Source organism: Astatotilapia calliptera, chromosome 7 (genome assembly GCF_900246225.1).
Source record: "Astatotilapia calliptera chromosome 7, fAstCal1.2, whole genome shotgun sequence".
Classification (NCBI taxonomy): domain Eukaryota; kingdom Metazoa; phylum Chordata; class Actinopteri; order Cichliformes; family Cichlidae; genus Astatotilapia; species Astatotilapia calliptera.
The window spans coordinates 14,507,314-14,521,420 of record NC_039308.1 but is presented as its reverse complement, the minus strand read 5'-3'; the positions used below and the strand labels follow the sequence as shown (position 1 = coordinate 14,521,420).

At 42.5% G+C, this 14,107-nt stretch overlaps 1 protein-coding gene across 3 annotated transcripts in view; it reads right to left on the bottom strand.

Moving 5' to 3' along the window:
- The window catches only part of arhgef28a (Rho guanine nucleotide exchange factor (GEF) 28a), a 54,815-nt gene that overhangs the window by 6,449 nt on the left and 34,259 nt on the right, over positions 1-14,107 (bottom strand). For all 3 annotated transcript variants that reach the window (XM_026173290.1, XM_026173292.1, XM_026173291.1), the window contains 19 exons: positions 13,872-13,995; positions 13,035-13,170; positions 12,892-12,947; positions 12,750-12,810; positions 12,494-12,623; positions 12,285-12,400; positions 9,460-9,600; positions 9,023-9,273; positions 8,813-8,938; positions 8,590-8,707; positions 8,184-8,438; positions 8,021-8,097; positions 7,740-7,918; positions 7,338-7,429; positions 6,473-6,658; positions 4,112-4,347; positions 3,432-3,479; positions 2,339-2,857; positions 317-581 (listed from right to left, as the gene is read on the bottom strand). In XM_026173290.1, coding sequence (XP_026029075.1) covers positions 317-581; positions 2,339-2,857; positions 3,432-3,479; positions 4,112-4,347; positions 6,473-6,658; positions 7,338-7,429; positions 7,740-7,918; positions 8,021-8,097; positions 8,184-8,438; positions 8,590-8,707; positions 8,813-8,938; positions 9,023-9,273; positions 9,460-9,600; positions 12,285-12,400; positions 12,494-12,623; positions 12,750-12,810; positions 12,892-12,947; positions 13,035-13,170; positions 13,872-13,995 — 3,116 coding nt within the window. The remainder of the gene's footprint in view (positions 1-316; positions 582-2,338; positions 2,858-3,431; positions 3,480-4,111; positions 4,348-6,472; positions 6,659-7,337; positions 7,430-7,739; positions 7,919-8,020; positions 8,098-8,183; positions 8,439-8,589; positions 8,708-8,812; positions 8,939-9,022; positions 9,274-9,459; positions 9,601-12,284; positions 12,401-12,493; positions 12,624-12,749; positions 12,811-12,891; positions 12,948-13,034; positions 13,171-13,871; positions 13,996-14,107) is intronic.

Sequence of the window (14,107 nt, the reverse complement as noted above, 5' to 3'; positions counted from 1 at the left end):
ATGAAATTGAATTGAACGGACAGAGGAGAGTAAGTACACCAGTGTACAGAAAAGAGACGCAATCCCATGAAACTAAAACCAAATCGAGACCATCAGTATATCTCAATTAGAACCACTGAAAGCCAAAATGTGAATGCAAATAACATTCAGTGTATCATACAGTCCAATTACTTCATTAGTTTTTGATCTGTTTGGAAATTAATATAGTAGCAAGTAAGTGACTGGAAAAGTTTAAAAAACATATGAGGCCCAAGCTGGATTTGCATTTGTGTCTTCTCTTTCTAACTTTGAAACTGAACTTTGTGGTAATTCCTACCATGCCTTCCTGCAGGGCTGTAGAGGTATCCAGTCCCCATCATCCATCCCTGGGAGTCTGAGTGTTGGCCGTGGGGAGTCTTAGCTCCAGAAGGCTGTCTGCCGTTGGATTGGGCCAGCAGGGAGTTGAGACAATTGTGTGTGCTAGCATCATTTCTTCTGTGGTGCACATGGCGGTTGTTGACGCTGGTACTGGCTAACGCGGCCTCGTTCACAAACACAGAGCCATTACCGGTATGGGCTCTGGACGGACTTGATGCCGAGTCCTGAGGGAGAGGGAGGAAATGTCAGGGCTCGATCCAGACTAGCAAGATCATCTTCGAGAACCGTGAGAACAGAAAGAGGAAACCCATTTTCGTTCCAGGATAAGGTCATTAACAAATCATGAATGCTGACAGCTGGATGGCATTAACACCTGTGAAATCTGTCAACAATCCACCTTTGAAATACACTCACGCATTTACATAAAAAGACCAGGAAACACATTTGACATACCTGCCAACAACTAGAAAAGCCTCCATTTCAAGATCTCTACTTTCCTCAAGCTTTAATTACAAAAAGACAAAAAGTGAGTCACTCGAAATGACATTTTCTCACTTCATGCAATAAACGGATCTCTTTCTCTGTCTCTCTCTCCAATACAAAGAAAGCGAATGAAATTTTATTTTTTGATGCTCGCAGTACTGAAACATTTCTTTCTGTGGATAATATAAAGACTTCACTGTGAAGTTTCTGCAGAGGCAATTTCTTCCAGAGAAAGCCATTTCCAAGAAAAGTGCTCACAGTATGTTCTGTGGATTTATGTGAATAATGGAGAAGCTGTTTCTGGAAAGACACTCTCGCTGACATTTTTTTCTCCCTCACAAATGATTCACTTATTGTTGCAAAGGCAAAAACTCTTAAGAGAAAATGAAAATAAAAGTATATCAACTAAAGGTAAGTGAGGGAACATGTTGTCATTTGGGTGAAGCGACCCTTTAATGTTTGGCTAAGGGCAGATTAGGACTCATCTTCACATAAACATGGCCTTTCCCTCTGCTGAGTGCAGGCAGCACAGCTAATTAGATGCAACCAGAGAGTCAAAGTGTGTGTGTGTGTCATTTGATCTGTCTCTGACCCTATGAACCATTGCCTCTGGCTGAAGCATTAGTGTGTGTGGGGGGGAAACATTAGGACCTGCACTGTCTCGGCACGCTTTTGTTGGACCGACTAAAATAGATGAATGGAAATAAATAAAGACTGCAAAAAGCCAGGAGAGCCTCATCACGTCTAGCCTGGAAAAGACCAAGGTGGGGGTGGCGGTTGTGTGTAAATTAATGAGGGACAGAGGGAATATCGAAACCCGAGCCTGCTCATTTGTCCGTCCATTCTGTGCTCTCTGTGTGTCTTCTGAACAAGTCACACCTGCTGCCGAACAGAGCGACACAAGCCCCATAAGCCAGCGGAGGTTCAGATAGATGTATGTGCTAAATTAGTTTCACCACTGCTGCAGTTCCACGTGAGGTATATTGGGACTTAAAGGGCAGGGGGAACAGCACACCCTTTATCCTCCATGCCTTCCAGCTGTGTGGGACATTTTGCTGGAGTGCTTTTCAAACAAAGTGTCGATAATCTAAGCCCCTTTGGGTCACAATTGATTGGTTTCTTAGGCCGTGTGCCTTTGGTTTTAATTATTTTTGTCAGAGCTTTTATTTGCAGTGGTTTAATTATCATCAATCATTAAGATGTTTACTGGTGAGCAGAGCTGCCGGAGCACTAAGACAAATGGTGCTGAAATTGCTCTCATTATCGCGGGTCATATGTCAAGAGGGGATTGGACTGCTAGGTGTGAATGTGTGAGCCAGCGTAACCCTGGCTGATGGCTGTATGAGAAAAGCTTCTTATTAATGATTTTAGCACAAGAAATACTCCATAGATGCTGTATATCTGCTCCCACTGAGGTCACGAGCGTCAGTGAGGGGCATTACTGGCTCATAGATTCACTGGTAAAAGAAAGGGCTATCACTTCTGGTTCCCCCAATACCTGCTGTCCATCAAGAGGGATGAACATGTGAGGATTCGCAGTTGGAGGGCTGTCCTGCGGCCCGTGCTTCCAGCACTGCAGCAGCTTTTGCTGCTCATCCAGGCGCTCTCGTTCCCTCTCCACGCTCCTCTGGCCCTCCCTGAGTCTCTCCAGGTTCTGCTGGTACTCCTCGAGCTGCTCGTCCAGCTCTACACGTTCACGTCTCAACCTCTCCGCTGCCACCTGGCACTGCCTCTCCCTCTCTTCCAGCATGCTCTCCTGCGCCCCCTGCTGACTCTTCCTAGCCTGGCACTCTCGCTCCCAGCGTTCCTTCTCCTGGCGCAGGCGGTCATGGAGCCGCTGGGCCACCGCCGCCTCCTCCTTCTGCTTCTCCAGGTTACGTTGCTTCTCCTGATCCTGGAGGGCGCTGCCCCGGACACTTGGGAGATGCAGCCGTTGGGCACGAGGGGAAGGGCGGCCGCTCTCTTGGAGAAGGAGCCTCTGGACCTCATAGCAGCTGTCCTGGATGGTCACCGCAGCCTAGCACAGAGAGGGGAAAGTCAAAAGCGACATGGTTCATCAAAATGCAAATGATCAACTGCCACTTTTACCACCGTGTTGCCTCCTCGCAACGTATTTGAATGGCAAAATGTGACGGAGATCATGATCAAGGCTAAAGTGATGACTTTTAATTTTTATGCATTAAGGTCACAGCAACTAGTGACAGGAAGCCACAGCTGCTCATACCCAAAATGAAACTTTGTATATGGAAATCACGCGCAAACACGTCATTTGCAAATACACCCACATTCTCGTCCTCACACAAATTTTAATTTTACACCAAAGAAGGAGCGTGTGTACAGTGAAACAAAAGATCCTGCTACGTCTCCTGACTGAAAAAACAAAACAAAAAACAGATCAGTGAGATGAGCTCCTGGAGCTCCAGCAGAGTGATGCTTCTGTTTAAAGTGCGCAGGCGAATGAGAGCCTGCTTATGATACAGAACGTATCTGTTCATACTGAGATCACAGGAGGTGTGTTTCTTTTTCTTTTAATTTCTTTGTTGGCCTAATATAGATGAGGGCTGTGAGGAGGGTAAATAAAAATAGCTCACCTGCAGACTGTACAGCAACTGAGTCAGGTTTTGGACACTCTGAGCCACCTGTTAATAGACAGAGTCAGATACAAAATGCAGATTAATGGGTCTTCCGCAGTTTTCATGTGTGAACATCAAGATTTCACTTCCTATTAGTTAGCTACACAAGTAACTACAAGCTGCATTCCTCTTTAAGCTTGAAGTTGCATTGACAGAACACCTGTGCCCCCTGGAGGCCACGCGTGAAATGTCACCACATTGTTTAGGGTTAAATTATCACTCTCTCTTATCAGAGTAATTTACCTCACAGGCCACAGAAAGCTGCAAAGAGCAGCAAGGCTGTTGCATGGTTTTTGGAATAAGTCCCTATATCAATATTTAATGCTGCAATACCTCAGGAAACTAAATGGACTTCCTTTATTATGAACTTATCAATGATTCATTAGATTAAGGCCAAAATGTAATTCTAATAGACTGCACTGAATTATTAAAGCAACAATCTTGAGCCACACATCTGTAAAGACGTCGAAAGAAGCCGTGCTCAGATGCAGGGAACACGTTACCTCTGCAGTACAGCAGCGAGGGAGGCATTGCCTCCTGATATCTGCATCAATATTTAACTCAAAAAGCAATTTAATTTATCTTCTCTGTTTATATGGTGAAGTCACAGCACACATTTTAAACAGCAGGTTGCGTACCTTCAAGTCAACGTCGCCTCGATTGTCTTTTTGAAAGTCAGTTGTGGACTGAAATACACAGGTCTCAGGCCAGCTCCCCTCGCTGCCCCGAGGGTCTTCAGGCGAGACCTCCAAAGAGTCTGAGGGCTCGACGGGTACGGCAGGGCTGACAGGAAACACGGAGTCTGTGTCAGAGTTCTGGCTGTGACTCGACGGTGAACGAGCCTTGGACGATAACATGGCCTTTAGGTTCTCAGCTGGAAAAAAAACAGACGGGACAAGTGTAAAACTCAAACTAGTAAGATCAGTAACAACATTACTGAATCAACTGAAGCCATCAACAGTTCAATTTTGTTGTAAGAACATAATCCAAGTTTTCTCGCCGGAGCCATTGGCCTTTTAAAAATCATGTAACTCTGTTAAATTAAAGCGCCAGCATCTCATACTTTATGAATTTTCCTAAAATGGTGTTACGTTTCGGTGTTGTCAGTGTTTTGTTTTTGCGTGACTGTCATGTGTTTCCTGTTTTACTTTGAAGGTCTGTTGTTATCTTAGTGTGTTCAGTTTACGTTTCCTTGTCTCGTCAGGTCTAATTTGCCCCAGCTGTGTTTCCCTCCTGTGGTCCATTCCCTGATTGCTCCTTCTATGTATTTAAGCCCTGTGTGTCAGTTGGTCATGGTCGCGATCTCCCCCGTGTTGTAAATAGTTTGGTGTTTTGTTGTAAATAAATAGTTTGTTGTAAATAGATTTGTCGATACTTTCGTTTCGGGATTTTGGTGGTGAGCTTTAGTGGGGGGTTTTTGTGTGTGTTTTTTTTTTTTTTTTTCCTTTATTTTTACTTTTTTCGTGTTGCACTCCGGTTGCCTAGGCCGGGGTGTCCTGCTGGAGGAATTCAAAACGTGTCTTCCAGAGAATGTTGTTGTATATATCAATGAGCAAAAGGTGGATTCGTTGTCTAAAGCTGCTGTTCTCGCAGATGAGTTTGTGTTGACCCATCGCGTTGCGTTTTCAGCTGTGCGCCGTGAATGTGCCCCGTTGTCGAAACCTGCGAGAGATCCCGGACGAGCCCCCATATGTTACACCCCGGCCTAGGCAACCGGCGTGCAACGTATGAAAATAAAAATAAGAAAAAAAAAAAAACACACGAGAAACAAACTAAAGCTCTCCACCAAAATCCCAAAACGAAGGTGTCTCAAACGAAAATATTAACAAACCCATTCACAGCTATTTACAACAGACTATTTATTTACATCAAACCACCAAACTATTTACAACACGGGGGAGATCGCGACCATGACCAACTGACACACAGGGCTTATATACATAGAAGGAGCAATCAGGGAATGGACCACAGGAGGGAAACACAGCTGGGGCAAATTAGACCTGACGAGACAAGGAAACGTAAATTGAACACACTAAGATAACAACAGACCTTCAAAGTAAAACAGGAAACACATGACAGTCACGCAAAAACAAAACACTGACAACACCGAAACGTAACAAATGGGTTTATTCATCATGTAGTGCAGCGGTCCCCAACCTTTTTTGCACCATGGTCCGACAATATTTTCATGGACTGGCCTTTAAGGTGTCGCGGATCAATACAACAAAATAAAACTAGCACCGGTACTGAAAAAAAGAAGATTTATTCATAACACACGTGAAAAGACCCAGGAAAACCGAGTTAACGATAAAAACGATAACAAAATAACGCTGAAAACCGATAAAAACCCTGAAAACCATACATTTCACACCTGAGCCTCAACTCCCGCGGCCTGGTACCAAATGACTCACGGCCCGGTACCGGTCTGAGGCCCGGGGGTTGGGGACCGCTGATGTAGTGGATTACAGGGTGTGTGGAACAAAAAGAAAAAAAATCCCTTTCAACCTAGCACCAAAGACGTTACTTTGATCCCATGGAAATTAAGCTAAAACAACAGATGCTGCCTGCCGTGCTGTTTAGCATCATGCATTTTTTGCACCCCTTTAAATATATATACCAAGAGCTAGAGCTAGCTTGCTAAGATTATTTATATCTCTTACTTATATTTGTGATTTTTTGATTTATTCTTACAGTGTAAATATGTTTCTTCTTTTTGCATGTATTGCTCTTTATGTTTATAAAACACAAAAATAAAGGAATTAGGAACATATGTTTTTGGATATTTTTCCTCTGTACTGTATTGCTACAGTAGATTTTTTAATTAAATGATCAAGATATGATCAAGTGCAAACTCTCAGCTTCAATTTAAGGGGTTTTACAAAAGCTTTTCAATAACTGTTTAGGATTTTTACAAGTATTATAAGGAGTACTGTAAGTTGAGAACACTGTGGATATGAAAATATGTTTGCTGAAGTGTGCAGTGCATGTGAAGGTTTCACCTTCTTGCAGCGCAGCGGTCAGCAGCGCAGCAGCCTGGAGAAGCTCCTCTGAGTGTGGCTGCACCAGCAGTCGCGGTTCAGCTAGCGAAGCCTCCATCCTCCCACTCAGAACAGAGAGCTGTGTGTAGATCTGCAGCTTCTCCGCCAGGCTAGAGCAGATCTGCTGGTCCTGGCTCGTCAGGCTCTCTGGTACAAGAGTTCATGTAGTTCAAAGAGCGGAAAATGTTAACAGCTACTATGTTTACAGTTTTTCTCAGTTGCTTTGGCTCATTTCTTAAATGAAAGCTGAACGTAGCCAAATCATGTGTGAAACTCTTCAGAACAGTCTGTTACTTTAGCACTTCAGAACAAGCTTTAATTGTTATTAGTGTTTGCAAATATTTTAGAACATTTAGGCAAGAGACGACACTCAGTGTGATGTAATTGAAACCATTCAGAGATGCTTCAGTCTTTAATAATGCTTCTATACGCTCAATATTTTTACTCTTGATAATATGTGAGCATCAGTTCATTTGCAGCTCAATGAACAGTGAATAGTCCATCTAACAGTCACAAATATGCTGAGCCAACATGTGCAAGTCATCAGACTCTAAAGCATCTTTTAGAGCTTCAGTGCAACAAAGTTACAACAATGTAACATTTTTCCATTACAATAGATGCAAAACATCATTTTGACAAATGCATAAAAGCGGGCAAGTTAAGAACCTTTGGCAGTTCATCTGCAGTGTTTTAACATTTTAAGAGAAATGCATCTGCAGAGCCAAAACAACAGCACTGAAAAAAAAACCCAACCCTGAAATAAATCTACATTTAAAATAATTACGGTCAATAGGAAAAACACCCCAAACAAAATGGTTAAAAATACCTTGTAGCTTTTGGATCTTCTGAAAACGAGCCTCGGCAGCTCGCTTCTCCTCGTCTGATTCACTTGTGTATTCCTCTTCGTCCTCCGGACAGCTGAACAGAAGCGACAGTTAAATCAGGTCAGGCAGGCAAATGTGTACACATCATAAAATCTGTGTATTCAGTTCTCAAAATCCTCCTTTTCCCCACAATTTAAACTGTAATTTAATTCAGTTTAGTTTTATTTATATAGCACCAAATTACAACAACAGACACCTCAAGGTGCTTTATATTGTAAGGTAGAGACCCTACAATAATACAGAGAAAACCCCAACAATCAAACAAACCCGAATGAGCAAGAATCTGGTGACGGTGGGAAGGAAAAACTGGCAGAACCAGGTTCAGGCAAGGGCCACATACACACCTCTCTACGGCCTCTCTAATGAGCCTCATCCATGTGTTTCGCTCCTCTTTGGACGACGTGTGGACCTCATACATTTCTGGTCCAGCCGCTGAGGCGCTGATCAGAAACATCCCTCTCTCTTCGTTCGCTACTTCCCGAACTATTAACTTCTGTAGTGGAATCACTGGAGGCTTCTGGTCCTTTAACACATTTAAAGCATGGAGAAAAACAAAACAAAACAAAACATCAATCATCCTTACACGGTGCAGTGTTTATTACTGATTTCTTTACTGAATGCGTACCACAGTTGCAAATGTGTACTTCTGGTCTTTTTCTTGGAGGAAGATGAGGGTGTCTGTGAGTAGCAGCGCCAGGACGTCTGGGCAAAATAACGACGGGTGGAAAAACAGTTAGATCAGATAGGATGCAAAAATGACACATGAACTTCTGAGTATCATGTATCACCTTTGAGTCGCCCGGTGGCAGTCTTCCACAGGAGCACCCCCTGGTGTTTGAGCACTTGTCCGGGCCCCATCATATCCTGCTTGCGGAAGGTGTGTCCGCTCTTCAGCTTAGCTGCGCTGCGGTTCTCCATGCGATTAAAGACTTCCTGTAACCTCTGGTGCCGTTCGTATTCGCTGACCCTCATGTCCACGGCTGCTATCGCCTCTCGAATGTGAGCCAGGGCTTTCGAAAGGTCTGCGTGCTCCTCTGTTTCCTCTGATGGTCAGAGCAAAGGAAAAACAAAAAGAAAAAAAGAGGGTTTTCTTGTTTTTTTTAACTAAAGTAAGGTTTTATTTTTTGTCCCCCCAACACGTAGGTTTAGCAATCATAAGAGCCTGTAGCCAGCAGAGGGCAGTAGATGACTGACCTTGAGTATAGCGTAGGATCCTCTCTAGCAGCACTGGGTACTTTGTAATCCTTTGGGTTACCAGCAAGATGCACTCTGGAATTTCCCTCCGTCGCACCAAAGAATTATTCCCTTGTTGCTTTAAAAATGAAGTATAGCAATTATGAAAGATCTAGTGAGGTGAAAGGGAGTGAGTCTATTTTAATTTAATGATTTTTGAAAGCATGACACAAACGTTAAATACCCTGATGAAGGTCTGAAATCTTTTGTTATGTTGTTGGAGCTCTTTGAAAAAGCTGACAGCTTCATTATGGCGGCTGCAGAATTCCCCGTATACCTGCTTCATCTTCTCCCCGTTCTCATCCGTGAACTGCAAAAAGTAGAACCAGGCGACTCAAACATGACCGGTCTAACCACACCTGAGACAAAGGTATACCCATGAACACCAGCTAACCTGCTGGAGCAAGATGTCTCCTATTCTCTGGATGAGGTAGTTCCTGTGGCCCTGAGGCTGGGTCGAGCTGTGTCGCCGTTCCTTCATGGCGGCAAAGAAGGCGTGGTGAAAGAGGAGCAGCTGGTCCAGACAGGGGAAGACTCGCTCCACCGCTTCGGTGTCCAGCTGCACTTCTTGTCTCATGCCTCGCCGGAAAATCTCGGCCATGATGTGCAGAGTTTGCAGGTGATGAAGCTCGGTCTGCATCAACTCTGGATCAGGGTGGGGGAGGTGTTAGATTTGGGACATGTGCTAAATTATGCCAATAAAAAGCTGAATCTCTTACTCAGTCTTAAAACGGTTTTCTGTGGTTTGACACTTTTACATATGAAATCCTGACACATGCAGAAAGTAAAGCATTCCAGGAGACGCCTTTCACAACAGCAACATCTGCTTACCATAGATTACATCCTGCCTCTTGACAGCTCGTTTGTCTTGCTTCTTGCAGAACTTGTGCTCAACCGTCAGGCTCCATGATTCAGCTTCATATTCCACAGAATCAGCTGATATGTCACTGTGGATGTATGAGTCTGTGCAGTCTGCAGATGGAAAGAGGCATACGAATCACTTTAATTTCTTTCAGTCAGTTTTGTTTATTTTCTGTAACATTTTATTTAGTAAAAAGAGACTCCCTAGCTTCTTTCCCCACAAGTTTGACAAAATGACACCTGCAAGCTCTAACAAGGTGTTCAACTTTTTAACTGTTCAGCATTTTAATTGAGTGATAAAAGAAAGTTTGGACGCTTCTTATCTCACATAATGTTTCTGTACGATTTAATAGCGTAACCTTGAACTACAAAATGTTATGAGAATGTCAACAAAGTGCAGGTTATAATGTTCTCACTACAAGATGATAACAGTGAAAAAAAGCTTCACAGTACAGTGTTCTGAAACCACCTGCAGGATATCAGTGAGGCCTGAGATTTAGAGGGAATCACAGAGAAGTTGTTGGAGACAGATTATACAACAATCCACACTTAAAGTCTTCACATGCGAAAGTCTGGGATCACATTTTTGATCTTCAGTTGATCCTAGCAGCACTGGGTACCTCGTGATCCTTCGTGTAAACGATCCTTAGATGCCATCAGACCAAAACAAGTCAAGTTTAGTGACTATATGTTACTTTCGGCTGCTCTGGACACACACACACACACACACACACACACATACACTGATACACACTCATCCCCCCTCCCTTTCCAAACGCCTTCGATGCTTGTCCCCTCCCGGGGAAGATGGCGGTCGACTGGACCAGCGCAGACATGCTGCAGGACCAGATGCGCTGTCTACACCGGCTCTCTCTCACCCTTTTACCCGCTCCTGTTGCTTGTCTTGTGTTTCTGTGGTGTATTGATAGTCATGTGCTTTTTGTGCCGGGGTGTTTTTTTCTGTTATCAAACTGTTCTCCCATTAGGAGCTCAGTCTGAGTGGAGGTTTTTTTTCCTCCTCTCACTTCATGTTATGTATTTTTGTTGTCTTTTCCTGTCAGCCTACCTCTCTGACATGTCTTCCCAATGTGTTGTTTGTGTAAAGTTTGGTCAGAAGGTTCCTTTATAAGTGCGCATGCGCCATTAGCGTGCTGCCTGCTGTAACCCATAATTTCCTTCGGGATTAATATTAGTATTAGTATTCTGATTCTGATTCTAACTTGTTACAAAGGATCAGCAGGTACTTAAATGTTTAAGCAAGAAAAATCCTCTAAAGTCAGATGTTGGAACTCTGAGCTTAGTGCATTTCATTAGCAAAGACAGAAAATTAAGGGCTGCTCTAACTTTACAAATCCAAGTTGAGGGGGGCATTACAGATTAAAATCCTCACTTAAATATTAGTTTAACTGGTGTGCATAAATTGGCTAGCTGTCTGTCCCTCTGTGTTAGCCCTTTGATGGACTGGCACACCCTCCAGGGTGTCACTAGTCCCTCTGTGACCCTGCACTAGTTAAGTGGTTAAAAAAAAGGATAGATGCATTTCAAATACTGGACAAATTGCTATGATATTCTGCAAAACAGAAAAAATAGTGCAACCACCATTTCCACTAATGGTTTGGCTGAAAGTTGGAATGCACAAAAGATTTTACAAATGCTTCGATAAACACTGAACGTTAAACATAAATAACACAAAAAAATCTGGCACAAAATCTTGCCCCTATCATATAGTCTCCATGAAATAATAATTCAAAAGATTAAAACTAACACTGAAACTAATAGAAACGAAATTAAAACTCAACATTTTTAAACAATAAAGACTGAAATTTAACAAGAAATTCCATTCTGGACTAAAGTGGATTCAAAACAAAAAGTCAAAATGGAAAAAAAACATCAACTAATACAAAACTATAATACTTCTGGTTAGGCAATAACATTTTAAAATATTATTTGTATTGTTACAAGGTTATAAAAAACTAGGAATAGTTTTGGAGAATGTTTTCCCAAGTTTAAGAAGAAAGTTTTGGGAAAAAATTAAAAGCGCCACTCAAAACTTTACTAGATCTCTTAATCATAATCATTGGGGGTCCTACGCTATAAGTGTGTCTCAGAGTTGGTAAGGATAACTGCCCTGTGAATATAAAAGTCTAAAAACAGTGGAAGACCCCTGATTTATTTACAGACTGTGGAATGCATGTTAATGGTTCACTAAAGCTGTGTAAATCTGAGACTTGTCTGACACACGCTACATTTCAGTACATTTTCTTCCCCAAAGCATCTTCTCTCGGATGGTTTAAAAAAAAAAACCCTTAAAAAACCTTAAAGTTAGTATTTAAATATGCATTTCACTGTTACATACAATTTTTTTGTATTTGGGGATCCTGAACGCGCCTTTATCACACCTTTCCTACAACTATTCTATTTTAATAGAATTTCTATTCATTGTTTCTATTTAAAAGTCAAATATAATGATCAAAAATGGGTGGAAAGCTACTTTTTACAGTAATATTATAATATAATACTTTAGAAAATAGGAATGTTTTGCAATTATTCTTTGAACACCCATCTGCTTCCAAACATTTCCTGTTTTAATCTACAGTAATGGGAGGAACTGTGATGCCTACTTATATGCCTTTGTCCCCCATAAAAAAAATACTTTCAGTTTCTGAAAAATATTCTTACAGTTTGACCTTTTAAACTGCACTGATCAGCTTTTTCTTGCAGCAGCAAACAATGAAACAGAAACTGATCTGTTTCTTTTTGGGTCTTTTAAACAACAAGCCCTATTCATACCTTACCCTCTCCAAAGGACGACTCGGTGGAGGTGGAAGACACTGGAGTTGGCAGGAGCTCTTCGGATTGGCTGCTCAGCTTCAGGGTATCCGACTCTGTCTCTGAACTCTCAATGAGTTGGCTGTACCAAGAGGAAAAACACAAACAATCGCTACTTCTCGCTATTTATTTCTTTTTAACACAACAAATTGTGTAAACGATAAAGATTAATAACCTTTCCACGTTGGGGAAACTTCGTGAGAGAGACTGCGACACGGCGTCCTTCTTCTCCTTGGGAGTCATGACGGGTAGAGAGGTAGAAGTGGGGATCACTGAGTGAGGAGGGCTGTCTCTCACTGTGAAGTCTGAGGGGGGTGACGGGATAGCAAAGCAAATTAGCCTAGATAACAATAATCATCCCAAGTTTTATAAACAGGAAACTCGAGGAAAACATGGTTAAAATCACTGGCGACCAAGTGTTGTAAACTCACTCTGTGGAAGGGATGCTGTCCTGTTCTTCACCATGGACACGGCATATTTTTCCTGATGTTTCTAAGTAATACAAATGAGGGAGTCTGCTTACAGCACATAAACAACCGACAAAGGGACGATCTGCTTTAGGCTAAGACTCACCTTTAAACACGGGGGGACAGATTCCTTACAGCCCTTATGGACAATCGCAGTGCAAGCTGTGATGGAAAAAAACACAATTTTAACGTTTTTATACATGAAGAGAAATTAATATAAATGCTGGTTGGAATTTAAGTTTTACCAACTTGAGCAATGTAGTAGGTCCTTTCCAGAAGCTGGTTTGTCACACACCACACACACCGTGGGGCCTAAACAGGACCCTGTCGCAAAGCGATGTCCATTCGGCTGCCTGTCCTTGCCTTCTCTGTCCTTCCCTTTCCCCTTTGAAAGCCACGCCAGAGACATTGGAGTCAACAAAGAGGCCATACATACGCGAGGCGAAACGTGACTGACTGTTACACCTATAAACTCAAGCCCATGCAGGACTTAATACAAAAGACGATAAACATCTTTGTGAAAGTTTCTATTTGCAGGGTAAACTCTCCAGCATGCGAGCGGATAAACGAGGCCACCAGGAGGACCCGCCTTTTTCCAAACCGTAAGAAAGTCCACTGACACGGAAACGAAGCGTGGTGTAAACAACAGACACAAGCAGGGAGGGCTTCCACTCTCTGTGCTGACTCAACAACAGGGGGTTAATCATTAAAAAGGAAAGAAGCTGGACATGTTTGGTCTGTCCCTCTGACCTTGAGTGCTTCCCAGAAACATTTCCTGGTTCGTGTCTCTCAGAAAGCAAAGACTTGAGTCTAGACGTGGGAATCACCCAATGACAGAAATAGGCTCACAAGAACAAAACACGAATGATCCTTTAATCTACGGATTTCATCACACCAAGGTCTACAGAGCAAACACCTGAAAATACTGCATGCCCTTTTAAGGTATTAGACTGAGAGTTTCATGTTGTAGCTAAAGCCAGCTTTAATCTACAACAAGGTGAAGTTATGCGAGTTATTCTTTACATTGTTGTTGTAAGTAAAACGTTTATAGGTGTAACAGCAGGACTCTTTGTGGCTGGGGTTTACCTTGCTTTTGTTACGTGTACTGGACATCCTGCTCTTGAGAAAACTGAATGTGCGGATGACTTTGTACTTCTCCGACTCCGTTTTGGCTGGAATGTTGTATTTATCCAACTCCTCCTCTTCAATTCTGTAGACAGGTTGATGTAAGTAATGCAGTTATTATTATTTTTTTGTGTGTGTTTGTGTGTGTGTTCTGCTTACTAACTGGATTGAAGACATAAATTAGTCACCGTGATCTG